This window comes from Paralichthys olivaceus, chromosome 19 (assembly GCF_024713975.1).
Source record: "Paralichthys olivaceus isolate ysfri-2021 chromosome 19, ASM2471397v2, whole genome shotgun sequence".
NCBI lineage: Eukaryota > Metazoa > Chordata > Actinopteri > Pleuronectiformes > Paralichthyidae > Paralichthys > Paralichthys olivaceus.
Genome location: NC_091111.1, coordinates 1472304 through 1491186, shown reverse-complemented (window position 1 = coordinate 1491186; position 18883 = coordinate 1472304). Strand labels below are relative to the sequence as shown.

The 18883-nt window shown below is 41.5% G+C and overlaps 1 protein-coding gene across 1 annotated transcript; it reads right to left on the bottom strand.

Annotated features, from left to right (window-relative positions):
- Window positions 1–5115: 5115 nt before the first annotated feature.
- Window positions 5116–18660, bottom strand: amd1 (adenosylmethionine decarboxylase 1). The gene is made up of 9 exons (XM_020091797.2): window positions 18305–18660; window positions 13022–13108; window positions 11915–12041; window positions 11669–11771; window positions 11069–11111; window positions 8674–8818; window positions 8416–8508; window positions 8169–8324; window positions 5116–8070 (listed from the first exon to the last, which is right to left on the bottom strand). Exons 1-9 carry the CDS (start codon window positions 18412–18414, stop codon window positions 7927–7929), a joined length of 1008 nt encoding a protein of 335 aa, XP_019947356.1. The 5' UTR covers window positions 18415–18660; the 3' UTR covers window positions 5116–7926.
- Between the last annotated feature and the right edge of the window lie 223 nt (window positions 18661–18883).

Genomic DNA, 18883 nt, shown 5'->3' with positions numbered 1-18883 from the left:
ACCACCCATTCTACTCTTAGTAACTCTAGGCACTACAAGGAGACCAGGGTTTAGGGAGCGAAGTGGTCTGTGGGGGCAGTAAGGGGTTAAGAGCTCTTTAATATATGATGGGGCCTAATTTTTGAGGGCCTTATAAGTTAGTAGGAGGATTTTGAACTCTATCCTCTGTTTAACAGGGAGCCAGTGAAGTGAAGCTAAGTCAGGAGTAATGTGATCCCGTCTTCTGGTTCCTGTCAGTACTCGTGCAGCAGCATTCTGCACTAGCTGAAATGTTCCTAAGGATCTGCTGGGACATCCTGATAATAGGGAGTTGCAGTAGTCTAGCCTAGACGTAATAAAGGCATGAATCAGTTTTTCAGAATCCTGTTTTGACAGGATATGTCTGATTCTCTTTATATTACGCACATGAAAGAAAGCTATTCTGGAGGTTTGACTAATTTGTCAGGTAAATGACAGATCTTCATCAATGATAACTCCTAGGTTCTTCACAGTGGAGTTTGGAACCAGGCGGATATCATCTAGGTTAACTGACTGGTTAGACAGAGTTTCTCTGAGATGCCTAGGACCCAGGATTATGACCTCAGTTTTGTCTGTGTTTAACAATAAGAAATTCTGTTTCTTATTCTTCTTGTTTTCTCTAACTTCAAGAAATTGGATCCAATCTGCAGCAACTCTCAAATAATGTGTAAAGACTCAAAGGTACAGTGTGTAGAATTTTGTGATATCTAGTGTTGAAATTGCATGTTGCAGCTGAATAGCTCTCACCTCACCCTCTCCTTCCAAAGGTGAAAAAGAAACTGTGGTAGCCTTTAATTGTCATAAAAACTCAAAAGGTGTTTGGTTTGTCCAGTCTGGACTAATGTAAAAAACATGGCGGCTTCCGTAGAGAGGGTCCCCTCCATGTAAATATAAAGTATTTCAATATAAAGGGCCTTTTCTGGGGTAAAGAAAACTACAATTCATACAATTTAGATGAAATGAACTAGTGAAAACATCATGAGGATTATTCTACATTAAATATCTGCCAATAGTTTCCTTTCACCTAAATCTTACACACTGGACCTTTAACATGTAATGCCCATTCAAAAATCTTGATTGTCATGTCTGAACACCTGATCCTTTATTTAGCCAGGATTCTATGTATTTTGATTTGAAATGAGATTGTGATGTTTCTTTAATAACCTGTCCAAAACTCTGAGTTATTATTTCTGTTCCAGTCAGACCTTGACTTATTGTGGGCTGAGTATGACTGGTCAGCATTAAACTTTAGAACTGGAACAAGTCCAGAGCAACTCCTTCTATAGACGGACCCACAGAGCTGGAAAAGTTTGCTCTATATACACAAAATGTGTAATGGATGTGTAATGAGGCAGAAAAGTGTTCAGTGTGGCTTGTAATGCGTTTTTTATATTGTAAATGCATAAGTGTGCATAAATGCATAGGATTATTTCCACTTGGGATTCATAGCTCCGTACTGTATTGTTTCTTTTTCTGTCAGTATGTTTTGGTGCTTGTTTCTGAATATGTATGTGGGGAAAATTGTGAAGTTTGAATTTGGAAAAAGGTTTCACAGTGTTGAGGTCCTTGTTACATTTCATAATCATCATCATCATCATTTTTAAGATTTGGAAAAGAAAGCCAGTTTGAATATAATCACTAACTTAAAATGATAGATGTCATTTTTCTGTTTCAGTTTCAGGGTCCTGGTGTGGTTGATGCTGGCTCGCTGTATCACTGCCATGGCACACGGGGACACTTGAACAGAACAGAGCCATCTTTCATGTTGTTAGTTACACCAGTGTTTTTCCATCCTTGGAAGTTTCTGCAGTGAAAGTTGACCATTGCTGCCAAGCAGAAAAACACTTCTGTCTGTAGTGACTCTAATGTTATTGGCTCATGTAGCTGGAGACCATAATCTTATATAGAAAGAAATATAATTTGTATTGTTTCATAAGCTATTTAAAAAATGAACCTGTCACAATGCTCATTGCTTTCAAAGCAATGTGTTGCTCCAATTTGCACGTTGATTGAGTACGTTCACTCACTGGCCATCAGATGGAAGCAGAGTCTACCTCATGAAAATGAAATGTCATGATATTAATTCTTCTATTGCTGCTGTCATTTATTTGTATTCGTCTTTTATTTTTTTATTTAGACTCCACTCCTCCCCAGCCCCCGATTCCCATTTCATCGGGTCCATTTTGTTAAAAATGAGTATTTCCTGCTTTTCTTCATCTTAAATCAAAGTCAGTTGAATCATTTTGAAGTGAGGAGCATTTCTTATTTCTCAAAGTTGTCAAACCAAAACATTGAATGTAACTGAGAGAATAGATAAAATATAAAAATCACATAAAAATCCCCAATGAAATAATCAGCTGCAGCCCCAGGTGAGATGGTGAAAAATCAGTTCCATCTCAACCAAATGCAATAGCGAAACGTTTAGTTTAGACATTAATGCACCTTAAAAAAAACAAAAACTGCACTTTAAAGTAAATGTTATGATTAAAACATGTTTTAAACTGTTGCTGCCTCCAAATGGGGTCTCAGGAGATGACTACATATGAATGCTGCCCTCTTGTGGTGTTAACAACCTTAACCAATTGTGTGGGTTTTTGCTCACCTTTTCCAAAATGGCAGAGGCCCTGAACGTTTATTTTTAGCTTTACAAATACATTTATATATTGTTAATTAAAGCTTATAGTTTTATCTGACTGAGGAAAATGTTGATGTTCCCAACAGCCTCATCTTTTCTCTCTGTTGTTGAGCCTTTGCATTACCTGCATTATGTCGCATGACTGCGAGCTCGCTAAGGTGTTACCCTCTGTAATTTTTAAAGGTGACACTACAGCTGTGTTCTCACGACTCTACCGCTTGAAAGCCAAGCACACCGTGTTCACAACCCCGAGGTCACAGTCAAATGTCATTTAGTACAAACAATAGTTCTCTGTTTATCTGTTTCTAGACAAGTTCCTGTCATGTCACTGATAAAGTAGACAGCCATAACAACAGCCAAGATTACCAGTCAGGGCCTTAAAGTCTCATGGTCATGGTTCACTCTTAGTGGGAGAGACGTTACTGTGAGCTAAACCATGAGTCTGAGTCTGGTGAGGATACCCAGATTTAAATACAGCGGAGAACAGCCTTCAGGATCTGGTCTCATTACAAAGTATTCACATGTTCACATGTCCCTTTCCCTTTCCCTACTGCTTCTGATTGACATCTGTGTCTCCAGAACCCTTTTCCAGCAGCTCACTTTTTTATTTCTCCAACACAATTTGGTGTCACAAACAGTATCTCCTAAGTAGTAAGGTTTAGCATGTGCAAATTAAACGTTTCTCCTTGACGTTGCCTTTGCCATGTCTGTGTTTGACGGGATCCTGAAGAAACTGCGTACATTTTCCGACATTTGCTGTCAACATAATTTTCAGTCAAAGTTGATGAATTTGAGGTGAACAGGATAAAGAGAGAGTCCATTGACCTTGAATTTGGATCGACTCAATGTAGTATTAGGTATGTATACACACACACACACACACACACACACACACACACGGTCTAAATAAAGGACACTTTTAGAAAAACAATGATACCAACTGTTTGGTAGCAGCACATAGCCTGCATTTACACTAATGCTTTGCAAGAAATGCAGTGGCTTGAAAGGGATAGTTCACCCAGAAATGAAAATTTACTCATTATCTACTCAACACTAAGGTATGAAGATGGAGGGCGGGTGAAGGAGTTTCACTGCTTTGGTGCACATTGAAGTGACAGCAGGTGCAATGGAGAGGAAAAAGCAAGACAACGCCCAAAAAGAGAATAGTTTTACATGTGGTGGCCACAGACAGTTGTTCTCCCCTTCTCCTTCCTGACTGATTCTTCTCTAGTTTGTGTTCTGTGGGTTTGTGTCCTTGTCACTACTGGTAGCATGAGGTGGTACCTGCAGCCCAACTCCACAAATAGTCAAGGAGGACACATCCATACGTACGGTTGCGAGATTGTTTGCTGAGTCTCCCAGCACAGTCTCAAGAGCATGGAGGAGATACCAGGAGACCAGCCATTACACAAGGAGAGCTGGAGTGGGCATCAACCCAGCAGCAGGACCTGTATCTGCTGCTCTGTGTGAGGAGGAACAGGAGGAGCAGGTTACATGTGTGCATGTATCTGACCAAACTGTGAGAAACAGAATCCATGAGGGTGACATGAGGGCCCAACGTCCTCCAGTGGGACCTGTGCTGCACGATTGGCATTTGCCAGAGAACACCAGAATTGGCAGGGTCAACACTGGTGCCCCATTCTCCTCACAGATGAGAGCAGGTTCACAGGTGACATGCGTGAAAGAGTCTGGATAAGCTGTGATGAACATTATGTTGCCTGTACCATCATCCAGCATGACCGGTTTGGCAGTGGGTCATCGAAGGTCTGGGTAGGCAGATCCTTGGAGGGTCACACAGACCTCCATGTCATAGCCAACGGTACCTTCACTGCTGTTAGGTACCGGGATGAAATCCTCAGAGGTTGTCAGACCTTACGCTGGTGTTGTGGGCCCTGGGTTCCTCCTGGTGCAGGACAATGCCCAGCATCATGTGGCCAGAGTGTGTAAGCAGTTCCTGGATGATAAAGGCATTGATGCCATTGACTGGCCCTCACATTCCCCTGACTTAAATCCAATTGAGCACCTATGGGATGTTATGTATTGGTGCATCCGACGCCGCCAAGTACTGCCACATACAGGAGCTCACTGATGACCTGATCCAGGTCTGGGAGGAGATCCCCAAGGACACCATACCCCGACTTATCAGGAGCATGCCCAGACATTGTTGGGTGTACATAGAGGCACGTGGGGGCCATACACATTATGAGTAACAAAAGTCAGGCAAGTGGGGTAACCCTGTGATTTCATTTTTTTTTTTTGGGTTATTGATTTTGGTTTCCATTGATCGTTGTTACATAATTTAATTCAACAAATTATAGAATGTACATTAGTAGAGATTTTCAACTTGAATAATTCATTCATCAAGATCTGATGCGTGATTTGAGTTTTCCCTAATTTTTTTGGAGCAGGTCTACATTTGTCAATCCTAATTGCTCTGAAAGTTCAAATAAAGAAAAACAACATTTGCACAGATAAGTATCTTTTTTATTGAGGCATCAAGCTCGTAGCACAGATATATTTAGCACATCTTGACCATCCAAAGAACAGCAAAAGAAAGAATTAGAACAGCAAAGTTTCTCCTTCAGTACATCCTGATACATCCTGCAACTGCACCCTCTCTCACCGGGGGGGAGGAACTTTCACATTCCCTTCCTCTGTGGAATTTTTCATAAATTCACAGAGGAAAGAAAATGAAAGAAAAAACACGTTTACGTCAACTCTGAAAAGGATCATCCCTTAAATTCATAATAAACTAGTTTTGAACATTGGTTTTTACATTTGGACAAAAAAATGGGGGAAGAAAAATAAAGATTGGTCCGCAGCAAAAATACAAAATATATTTTGTATAAAATTCTGTTACTGTTCAAACTGCAAAAATGCTTTGAGTTCACAGTATATATATGTATATATAAAATAATAAAAATTTGCCATGATCCACACCAACAAGGCTAAAATGTAGTTAATCCCAGAGCAGTCAGCATTTAACTTAGTCAGTAGTTTTAAACAGTGATAGTTTAAATGTGGCAGATAACTCAGGTCATTTGACAGTAAGGAGTTGTTCATGTAAGAGCAGAGATTGGTCCTCAGGAAAAGAATGACACCACTCCAAAAAGCCAAGACTAACTAGAGCGAAACTATTCCAAGTGCCAGTTCTTACATGAACTGATCCAACCTGGAGTAACCATTAAACTGTAGTAGGTAATTATATGGAGAGAATGTACTGCACTGCAGAGCTGAAAGCAGGTTAAACTCCCACTGTGTCTTCTCCAGTTCAAAATTCAAACTGCATTCTCTGGCAGAAGCGTGAGGAACCACCACGCAGCTCAACGGCAGGCGGAGGAGACAAAAACCTTGGACGTTTGACATCAAGTCATAAATTAGGAAACCTAGCCTGCTTTCAGCACATCGTCTACAACTTGAAATAAGATTACAAATTAACCCGACCCCTTTGAGAAGGAAAAAAGTACCCGCCTATCCAAAATAAATCAGGATGCGGCAGTTCCAACTACAATCTCAGCTGGTGAAACAAGAGGAAGGTGAAGCACACAGACCGACTGACAAAATGGGAGGAAGAGACGGCGCTACACTACACTGTCAAGCAAGCACGGCACTAGTAGTCACATGCACCATAGTGTCCCAGGATTTTCCCCCTCAATGAACAAAGGGCACTGATCCAAACAAAAAGAAAAGAAACTGCTACTCGACCAATTCACTGCAAAAAATGTCTGGACACAATAAATTTAATAAAATGGCAGTTTATGCAGCGGTTACATGTGGAATGATCCGGGATCACCCTGGCATGCTCAGACTGGTGGGCCTCTATTGTGCATTTACAGATTTCTGTATGGGGCGGAAAGAGACAGAGAGAGGATGGATATTATGTGGGAAAAAGAAAAATGCTTTGCTGGGCAACTAAGCAAAAAGTGTCCGATTCATTATTTCCCATTCAGAGTGGGGCGCAGGCGTAGCCGGGAGCACTGGCTCTCGTTATGTCACAGTGCTGGGGCCAGCTGACTGTCTCTGTCTCTGGCAAGGGGAGACCTGCTGCGAGTTGGACAATGGCTGGTCAGCAGAGGGCATTGTGAGCGCTTCGTGTGGGTGGTGGGGTGCTATCCTGGAGTCTACATTCAGCCTGGTCCAGGCTTTTCTCTAGAGACGTGTACATTCGAAAGACGGCTGGACAGGCCACTTCACATGGACTGTGCTACATTCAGTTTGAACACTTTTCATTTAACCAATTAACGCGAATGTAGAAATTTAGAGTTCAATGAATTTCGGGGTGGGGGGGGATTAAAGACCCAGAAGCTTCTTATAGATACAGCACACTGTAAAACAAAGAAGCCTGGGTGCCAAAAAGTGCGTATATCTTAAATGATTCATACATAAATACACATTTTCCAGGCATACAACTTTAAAAGCTCGTCCATTTGTATTAACGCAAACTATATGATTGTACAGGTAAAGAGGCACGACTGATTGAAAGCATGCAGGTACCAATGTGAGCACTGCTTCAAAGCCCAGCAAAGCAGAAATCTGCTCTAGTGCAGTTTACAGCAAGCAAAGACCACACTGACCAACATACTGCAAACCAATCCAATATTGACAAACAGCAAGTATGGCATTCGTTTTCAACAAAACTCTAATATGAAACTCGACAACGATAAGAATGGCCAAAAGCTTACCACGACTTATACATTCAATAACACTTGAGGCAAAAGTCTGGCCTCATTTTAGTATCATGAGTAAACTGGTTTTTAAAGTGCTCGCAATCATTGATAGTGATTCATTAATATTAATTGTCACACTGGAACGCAAACCAGTCGGGTGAGTTGAGTTCATAAAGAGGCAGACTGATCTGAGCATGTCAGGGCCCCGGCCTAGTGCGGGCGGAAGCCTTGTCTGTGGGGGATGAGGGGGGAGACCTGCAGGAATGGACCATTGTACTGGGCACAGGTGGACAGCCTCAAACAGAGCGTGTTTAATTCCTCTACATGCACTTCAAGATCACAGCAAGAGTGAGCTAGAATATCGAAACAGAGAAAAGAGCTTTCATGCAAGAGATCTAAGTCACAGGTACAACAATGCAAAAAACTCAAACTGGAGGTTAAACTAGGGCTCGTGACTGCATCAGCACCAGCAGATTCTGAATGAAGACGGCAGCAGAGGGGGAGGGAGGAGGACGACAAGCTCTCTACTGGGGGATAAGGCCGGCTGCGGCGGGGCAGCCCCGTGCAGCCGCCTTTCTTTTTACGCCTCTTCTTCATCCTCAACCCTCAGCTCTGTTGGTTCTGCTGGCGGCTCTTGGCGTAACTGGTGAAGACAAAATTGTAATCATTGAACTGAGCCAACTGGCGGTCGAGACGCTTGTAGCCCTCAAGTTTCTGGGCAGAAGTAAAGACACTGCGACATTTGGAGCTCTGCAGGGGCAAACAGAAGAAATGAAAAGATCAGTTACTCAGTGACACTTCAAAAATCAAAGTCACAATAAGTAAAACATTGTTTTTTTTATACAAACCTGATTGACAAAAAGGGTAGTCACAAATTTTCCTGGCTTGAACACATCCACCACCTTCCGAACCAAATCATCATACGATGTTGCGGAGAGGTTGGTTTCGAAGCTGACATAGGAGAACTCCGGCTCAGGAGTGATGTGGATGGTCCAGTATGTTCCCTACAGAGAACACAAGCAGAGGGAAATCACAAAACAGTGCAAGAAGTTGGCACGAGGCAGAAACCAGAAATTACGAGGGAGAGTCACTAACGTCAGTTTTCATTCCATTCATTGAGTATCCACAAGGGTTGAACATTGTGGCGTCGATCACAGAACCTGGTATCAGGTCACGAATTCCACTCATCTACAACAAGACATCAAGGAAGCCTGTCAGCGGCGATTCACACTTTCCATATGTTTGTGCCAAAGTACCAGCCAGGCTCTCTGACAGACTCAACCTGTTCCTCCAAACACAGAGATGCCACTGAGCCGACAATAAACACAGATGCTGTTGGTTAGAGCTACTCACACGAGTGACATCACTTGCAGAAACACCATCTTTCATATAGAACTGGTCCATAATGGCTGGATCAAGGTCACTCATCAGAACTTCCAATGTCTGATCTGCATGCTTGTTTTCCCAGAACTCTGGCAAGTCCAGGGTGAAGAGGTACCTGTGGGTGACAACACAATCCACATCTTTATGTCTATTACCATGGATACGCAGCCTTAATAACAAGCCATGGAAGAGGATCTGAACAAGCTGTCATGTTGAACATTCAAATATCATGTCATAATATCCTGATGGGACAGAGTCAGCAACAATACAAGGGTCCATCAGCTGGAATCTTAGTTTTCAAATGCGTCAAAGAGAAATACACATTCGGTGTATTGATGTGGCAATCTTCATTCTGATTCATATGATACAATATTAATATTTATCTGTGAGCATCCACAGAAATAACAAAATAAGGTAATAGGACACTATAGAAAAGAATCTTAATCCAAGTATACAATCATAACAGTTAAAGTAGTCAACATACACCTTTATTGACCCCTTTAGTCTTCCTAAGCCTCCTACACTCTTGTTTCCCTGTCCCAGACCTGTTTCCTCACTCATTAACAAAACAAAATGTATAGATTTAAATCTGGAACATCTGTGGGATACCAAATCATATTATGAGAGTCTGTCTTATAAACCATATTTAATCCCATCTAGATTCATAGGCATATATTTCCTGTCATGATGTAATAAGGGTATGCAGGATGATTATTCATCAGGGCTCTGCATCCTGTGGATTCATGATTTCTGAGATGTTAAAGATATCAGACCAGAAACCTTCAACTTTGGGGCATAATACGAAGCTGTGAATGAGTTTCTAGTGAGAAATGGCTTTCAAACACATGTATTATGTTTGGACTAATGCTGTAATTAGAGTCACAGTATATTTCCATGGTGGGGTAATCTTGTGTGTGTTAAGACTGCGGTCTTATCTCATCTGCTGGAAACATAGGCTGGATCTTCTTTTATCTATATTATCTATCTGGCTGTTTATCCCAAGAGAAATCTAAAAGTCAATACAACATTTTTCAAGGACAAAATGATCAGAATTCATCTTAACAACATCAATAAGGCAGTGAGATATAACAATACATGTGTGATGATAGACACATTCAATATCCTCTATTATATGCGGGCGGGAGGGAGGGTTTGTGCATGGATGAGCATTATGAACTTCCCTTTGCGGACAATAAACAGTATCTATCCAGCCATCTATCATTATTCATTCTGTTATCACAAATTAGACTTATCATTTTTGCCATTTGCAAGGCCTTTTCCATTCTTCCAAACAACATGGATGCAGGAAAAAGTGCATGAAGGCAACACAAACAAACATGGAGGGTGAACGTAGTGATTCAGAATAGGAGAAGGACTCAGATGAGTTAAGAATAAGGAAGGAGCTCTGACACAGACCATAAAATCCTTGCAACAGACTTAAACCACCAGTATGCTCTTTTAGCAACTTCATGTCCAACAGTACAGAGTCTACGAATTAGAGATACTAAACGACGGTGGAAAGAGCTGAACAAAGCCCCTAACTACTAGGGATGTCACAATATGACATTTTGGTGCCACGATTATTGTCAGAGGAAATTCCCGTTTTCAGGATTATCAACACTACAGAAAGAAAAAGACTCACAACAAGCAATATATCACTAATAGATAGTTAATAAATATTTTAGTTAATTACCTATATTATTATCATCATCAACTATATCCAGTTTATGGTGTGACTATTTAAAGTAATTTATGTAAGCTATTTTATTTAGTTTCCTTATTGTGGAAGGTTGGTCAGTGAAATTGTGTTTCATAAGCAGAGCAACTGTTTGGGACCTTTATTGTGAAGGGTCACCGACAGAAGTTGTCAGCATGTCAGCTGGTCAGAAGCCAAAAGTTATCAAGGATTTCTCCTCCCACTGTGAACCCCTCTGACTTTTTTAGCCAGCGTTGGTGGAAATAAGACTGTTACGTCAGTTTCCTCTTCTCAACTAACATTTCAGTGGCTCCCACACACAAGCGCACAGGCAAATCATGTGACTCTTCAGAGGCAGGACACCATAGTTAGATATTATAGTTTTTGCAATATTATGGTTATGAGACATTATGAAACCGCGGTTATTGGAAAATCAGTAAATCCCAACATCCCAACAAGAAGTTTTCCCAACAAAGAATCACAAAGGAGGAAAACACAGCTATTGATACAACTTACCATCTATAAACACCTGGACATCATGTTATGAAATTACCTCTATTGGGATTTGAACTTTTGATCATATCCCACAGGCCTGTCCACTGACATTGACAATACTGTGTGGACAACACATTAAGTATCAACTAATACACAAAGGTGCATGATCCTTACCAGCAGTCAGAGTTAATACGCCCCATGCAGTAGGCTGCACCGTCTGCAAAAAAGAAAAAAGAATTGTTTTAATTTTGTGGTATTGTGGTTTCAGTTCAGTTGCAGATTGAATGCATTGTTATGAGATTTTCTAAAAGGCCCAGGCAAAGCTTCAGTCCTCTCAGACGCACAAAAACAGAAATGCCAGACTAAACATGAAGACACAAAATCAGGGTTTCTGCAGATTTTACCATGTTTAAGACACATTTAATACACAATAATAATAAATTAATCTCTTTTATACAGGCCACAGTATCAAGGAAATCAATGAAAATCAGTAAGATAAGAAGATGAAGCTCAGAATGGTTCACAAAGTAATGTAGTGATTATATTGTCACTACATTCTAGCAGTAAATAAATCCTGTATTACTCACTGAGAAGGTCCTGGGCTGTATAAGAAGCAATACATGGAGTATTTTAAAGGATACAATTTGAATCAACTGGAGCTGTGGTATCAGTGAGTTTCCAGTCATTTTTACCCTCTAATGGCTTTTTGAAGTATTAGACCTGCGGATATAAAAGGAAGGGACACTAGACTGACAAAGTGGATGTGATACATACTTGGGAAAATCTGGCTGAGAAAGTCCACTTCTTCCTGGAAGTTTCGATGAGGGAACTCTTGATGAGTAGGCTTCATAAAGTTCTTGCGGGAGTAGAAGAAATTCTGAAAAAACGGTCAATCAGTGTCATAATTACTCATCGGCTGCACCCATCATATAAGAGCTGCAGGAATCATGTTAATTTGTATTTGACAGGGCACATGCACGTATTAGAGTAAGATATGTGTAATAATGGCCTGTGCCCAACCTCGATGGCGTCAAAGCCGCAGTACTCCCTGGCCAGTTCCAGCAGAGGGACCAGTGCTTGCAGCAAGAGGGTGGTTCCGCACGTCTTCAAAATGAAACGTCTCTTGGAGACAAACATGCTACTCTCACTGTGGAAGGAGAAAATGACAAGATGTGAAACGTTTGTACTGAAACTGTTTAGGTGCCAACACAAGTTATTATACAAGGGATGATTAACTGGTGGTTCTCAATCAACTCAGGCTATATATGGTTACACACGCAAAGATCAGACAGCCTCTGCCCCACTGTACATCCAATGCACCAACAGGCCTGAACCAAGAAAGGGGAAAACATATGTACAGACTGTTTTGACCAATTTTCATAGCTACATTAGTCAAGGATGATTGTAACAGTTATACTAGGAGTTCAATAAACTTTTATGGACTAAACATCTGTGTTTTCATTGAACTTGAACATGACTTATCAGGGAATTATGGATCATTATTATCAAGAGGAGCTGAAATGAAACTCTTGGAAAATGTATTTTAACACACAAATGCTTTAATCATATATTTAAGCACCAATGAAAGGGGGGAGGCAAAATTTGGAAAATGTGGTATGTACAAGTTTTAAGAAATCATAAATGTAAAGGTAGGACTAGTTCATACTATGTCAGCCTGGCTATGTGTCATTTGTAATGTACTGCTTGCAGTCAGTATTAGACAGAAGAATAAATAAATAGATAATTGTACCCCATCACATGAGTCAGGCTGTTTTGGTAACAACAGAAATGCAATCACTTCTTGGTTGCTATGACAAAATCTTCAGTTGTTGGCAACTGTGGTCTCAGAGCAGGCTCCAGTTTTACAGGACCATCAACTCTTTGAAGCTGGGGGGGGGGGGGGGGGGGGTAATTTTTTTTTATAAACACATATCTTAAGGTTTATACAAGAGTGAAGCACATAATGTATGTACCCATAGTTAGTCATCATCACCTGAGACAGTGACTGTGCTGTAAATAACAAGCAGCTTACTGGTGACCTCTGTCTAATCCTGCCCATCTTCTAGTCAGTAGGAAAATGGAGGAGCTGTGTAAAAAAAATTGTGCAAGAGAAGACCGAACACTCACCTGAGTATATAAGCTTCCTGCTTGTCAGTCTTTGTCACACTAATGATCAAACAATGCACATTCTCCAAAAGTTTGTCCCACTCAAACCTAAAGGAAAGATGAAAGGGTAACCTTTAGTTTTTTGACACACATTTATTTTAAATGACTTGCACCGGGTGGAAGTGAATCTCACCACAGGCGAGAAAAACAATGAATTCGCTGGTTGACTACCAAGAAATGCACACTACAAGTAAGCAGACTTTGACTATGTCTTTGTAAGAAAAGCACACACACTCGTCTGCAGCAATGCCCTGTAGGGAACACATAACAGGGAGAGACGGTTTCTGGAAAGTATGGTGATAAGAAAACAAACAACAGTCGCAAACAAATACAAAATAGATATTTTAGGGGTTACTACAATACAGTACTCCAGTATGAAATCACCGAAGGAATGGTTCTGCCCGACAGAAATCAGGTTCTTGGTATTTGCAGTGAATCTGCAGGATTATGCAGATTTGAATTTTGGACACGGTTTGTAGACAGACCGAGAAATCACAGGCTGGGGTGGACAACACAGACGGCACTCTCGACAAAAAGAGGGCTGCTCCTGCCGCTGCCCACAAGTGCAAATACTGCTGCGTCACACTCTCACTACAACCTTGGAAGGGCAGCACGAGCCTATTCAGAGTGTCCTGTAGGAAGCACAGCCTGGGTCAGTAGAGAAAGAGCGCGAGAAGCGCTGGCACTCAATGGGGAATTTACCAGCAGCCGATGCTGCATAGTTTGCCCCCCTGAGAGATGTATAGGGCTGTGTGGAGGGCTTTTTTTTTGAGTAGCAACAAGGAACGAGTCTCAGTGACCAACTAGACCGTCAGCAGCTGTCTCCTCAGAGAGCAGGTGATGGCAGTAAATTAAGAACTTGCTGGCTTTATTCCCATTCCACATTTTGATGGACAATATAATGTGCATCTGTGATTCCTTCATTCAACCCTGGTGGCTTCAGGTAATTAGATGTCCCAAGATACACACTCAAAGTAACCAAAAACCCAAGCTACCTAGGTACTACCTACCATATTTGGTCTAGGAACTTTTTTGCATGCTAACTATCCTCCATCCTAATAGTAACCAGACTAAATCTCTGCATGGGACACACATATGGGTCTGGAGATGAGATTGATTAAAATAACACGTGTTAAAGAGTAACAACAAGACTTACGTGTTCATTTTGGGGAATGTTTCTCTAACAATCATTGACAGACACATATTAGCCTCATCTCTGCAGCCCTCGTACATGCTTGTCTAATATTTAGGACTACACCAACTGACAGATTGGTGGATTTCCAGGGGCCAAAGTACACCATAACTCGAGTGGACAGAAAGCAGCTTTTTTCAGAAAAAACAAAATTTGACTAAACATAGATAATCACTCCCGTGCATTTCTAAATGAAAATCACAATCTGATGATCTTTTATGAATACTGACAAGATTCTGGTTAGTTTATTTTAGGCCTTAGTCAGATAAAGCACTTGATAAAGAGTGCACACACTAACCAACAACAGTTTGAGAACACCTCATACAGGTTTCCCTGGACAATGTGTGCACTGCAGGATTTCTTAGAAAAGAAACTGCACTGTCAGTGTACAACACCACAATCTGCACTGCATGTTGTTCCCTCTGTTGTCTCATTCACTTTACTTTCAACAAACAATGACATAATATTAGCTTTAGTGTCCTGATGCATCCCCAACAAGGACCTAACAGGAAAATGAATGGAAGAAGGGCTGGATGTTTTGGTGAAAGCAAATTAAGCCAGACCCCCAAATCTCAGTCCAAAGATGTAACCATGTGACGTAGGCAGTGATCAAATCTGCAGTGGTCCGCTAAACACTTTGAAGATGCAGGAAGGTCAGAGGTTTAAACAGCAATGTGTTCTGGTTGCCAAAAACATGTGTTCATCACGTGACAGAAACTGCCCCGAACACCATTGGTACCCATCTCCTGGCATCAGTCATAAGATGAGGTGCTTGAGCAGCACCCATGGGATATTAAAAGATAATACCCACAAAGTCCAGCTCAGTGCGCCTTTAAAAAAAAATTGGCTTTAACATCAATTCTAGCTAAATGGATATTGTGGAGCTATAGTTTTTCTTTATTTGCAAAATGTTAAATATGAAGACCTTTTTGGATTTTTGATGTTGACATCAAATTTGGTATACAGCCTTTGAGAGACCGAAATTAACATTTCTATCAAAAATAAGCATGTTCATATGGAAAACATATCATGGTTGGGGCTAAGAGGTGATGAAGAATTACTGAAGTAGCTGCGACGACTCTGTTTGGCCTTTTCAAACCTGAAACCTGGACATTGCATTGGTGGTTTAATTTTGGCTGAGCCTTTTGAGGACAAAAAGGGCTGGAATCCCTAAATGACAGCATGTGTAAACTTTTATCACACAATCTTGTGCTGCACAATGATCTTTAAAAGTCTCTATGATTCAACACTTCCCAGTCATCAAATCGTATGTTTCGTGCTACCATTAAGACATGTAATTGACATGATATTGATAAATAGCCAGTTTATTTTCTGCTCAGTTTTTGAAATCAGTAAATCAAGCTGATTCTTCTCTTTAACATTTTAAAACTGCCCAAGAAAAACTTAGCAAAAGCTTGGGCAAGTGTTTGACCTCTTCTGGTCAAAATGTGTACATGATACAAATTTGCCTGAGAAATTGATGAAGCTTTAACTCTGGTAGAATGGAAGTTTTGCCCTCATGCATTTTATCTTAACTGGTATGACAAATAGGTTGCCCCTTTATTTTATTCTATTGTATTGTATTTTATTGTATTCAAATATACCAGCTGCTATGATGACTTAATTTCCCTCCGGGGATAAATGAAGTAATCTATCTATCCATCTTCATATAAACAGATATATACACCACTTGTTAGGATTATGGAGTTAGTATTTTATGAATGTTTTTTCCCCTATGCAAAGTGACTTCATAGCTATTGCAACATGCAGTGACAGTGTTACTGGAGACCTGGGTCAGCTCCGGTTGCAGTGTGAAATGCACACGACAGGCTATTTCTGGTCACTCAGCAGGATCAGATTTTCCTCAAAGAAAGCGTGATCTCCAGGAAAGGACCAGATCAGACTGCTAAATACTACTGAGTTCATCCATACACATACGATGGAGCTACATGGTTAACCAAGCAGAAAAGAGATTCCAAGAATTGGTTATATTTGTCATTAAATTAAAAGCAACTAGTGACAAAACAATAACTGCAAAAATGTATTACTGTGCAAAGCCATGCAGACACGGAAGACCACATATTGACATGTGCAGATGTTTTAACACTGACAGGCCTTCAGGATTAGTTGCTTGACAAATACTAGAAGATGTAAGCTTCTGTTGAGCCCCAAGGCAGAGACAGCGGAGGTAATGCGAGTGAGCTCCACATTTGTGAATCAGATGCCCTTGTGGACTTATTTGGACATTGGCTGGCGGCCAGCGAGCCCGGTTCACCGACGGTGTCCCTCTGAGCCTTTAATCTGCCCTCTGGCTGTAAATTAATGCCGCTCCTCATTCAACCAACTGGCCACACACACTCGTCTTAAATTGACCTCAGTGATCTGCTTGGTTAATGACGAGAAAAGTCACAGACAGTGCCGTCAGATTGGGCAGCAATACTACTACAACATCAACATCAAAAGCTAATTTAACAGAACAATGAGATGACAACTTTTCAAAACCAAGAGACGGGGGATGTGTTGTGGGTGTTGATTCCTGACAAGCTGTTACCATTGTAAATCCTTCTGGACATTTTTCAAATACTTCCAGTTGCTCAATGTTTAACCACCTAAGGGGATATTTCATTCCGTGTAAAACTGTGACATGAAGGCTCACCTAAATCATTTGAATCCATTAACTCAAGTCCTACTACTCTGCTTGGTACGAGCTCCTTGGTGCTTAAGGCACAGTAATAAATTGATTATGTGGTGCCGAATGAGGGCAAAGGTCTTTTAGACCACTCACTTCTATTTCTCTGAGAGCCCTCTTTTCCAGATGGACCCTTTTCTTTGAATGCAGCCAAGTGCCTCTAAGCACAGTAGGGAGATCCTCTGGCCAATCAGAGTAACTGGGAGGGGAGTGCCTGCATGGCTGGGAAACGTGACCGGAACAACGACCACTTGCAATTTTCGTGAAGAAGCAGCTCTTGGGGCTGCCATGCTGCGAGAGTGTGTAGCTCTGGAGGGACACCGCGTCACCGATCATGGCATCTGCTCCCAAACACTCAATGGTGACTCAGCGTCTATAGTAACGTTCACGTTAAACCAGTCTGGGAGTATCTGAACTCGACCCTTCCCTTCCATCGGCACTCTGTCTATTACGTGGAAAAGAAATCCTATCCTATCATGGTTGACTGGGCATGGAGCTTCCAGTGATCTGATCGCCGAGGAAACACGCGGTGACTACGGGCGACCACATGCTTGACATCTACAGTCATGTCCCCGCGTAGTTGAATTACGCAGATGTAAAAAAAAAAAAAACATTTGCGGCAAGTCGAAATGTCACAATCGCTTCACTGAACCCACTCTGACCACGTAAAACAGGTCGTTAAGTTCATTGTGACACATTCGTGTAATTTAATCAAACGACATTCCCAAAACTGATAAGGATGGGAATGAAAACACTACGCATCAATAAGGGTTAAAAGGGATCGAGTCTGTGGAATGTTAATATATATAAGTGAGCTGACATATCATTAATAAAAATGTTTCGCTAGTGATAAAGCGGTTGTTGCACACCGGCTAATAGAACAGCCTGAGACAGAAGCATACTTCTTCTAGGATCTAGCTAGTTAGCTAGCTACAAACGACCTGCCAACTTGTTTTCAAGACGGCTTTCAAACAGTTTACCCACTTCTCTGTCGCCCACACACGAGTAACGGGTCATATTCATACCATGTTATATTATATTTACTGTCGTACATTTCCTGGGTGAAGAATGAATTACCAACCTCAGAGGGAAAGGGGGAGGTGGCCATTTTCGAGTGACGATGTTAACTAGCTTAGGAATAACGTGCTCTGGTGTCAGAAATGTGACTCTGACCCGTTAGCTAGCTACGGATGAATGAGAGATCACGGCGAGGGAACTACCTATCGAAAACAAGAGTCGATCGCATTTAAACGGCTACATGTCACGTATGAGCTGGAGGGGAACGAGGGCAAGCATGTGGCCGACAGCGCTTCGATATGCTGCCGAGGACTGAGAGCAGCCGAGCCGTTCAAATGACACGAACCTTGGGATAGTACGGAGGTCCCCGGTTCCTTTGGTCTCATCCTGCCGAGAGAACCACACCTCCAACAGCTTCTCGGTCCCCTCGAAGAAATGTGCACCGTTTTCTTCCATCGTGAGACAACAGACACCCAACAAAAATATTAAACGTCGCTTGTAACGTTTACAGCTTAATTAATCCTTCCTCGATCAGTTATAATTGAGTTGAGGTACAGTCCTTTAAACAATCCAGGTGTTGATTTTCTTGAGTTACCGTCTTCCCTTTTGCAGAGAATACCGTTAGCGAGTGCTAGCTAATATCGCCGGCCATACTGTGTAGAGCGCTGAATGCAGATGGCGCGGTGGCTTTATATCGCTGCCGCGGCCACGTCATTCTTACGTTAGGTAAACCCATTCGCCAGGCGCTGTATTGTGACATCTGGTTGGTCCGGAGACCCGTCAGTCACTGTAAAGACCACCCTCCCGTCACGTGACTTTTTGTGTCTGTCTACACGGGACGTTGTTGATACAAATGAAAGAACAGTGTCGTAAATTGCGTTTTAAAAGTTTTTCATAATGACATCACCGTATTTCACTTTCAACC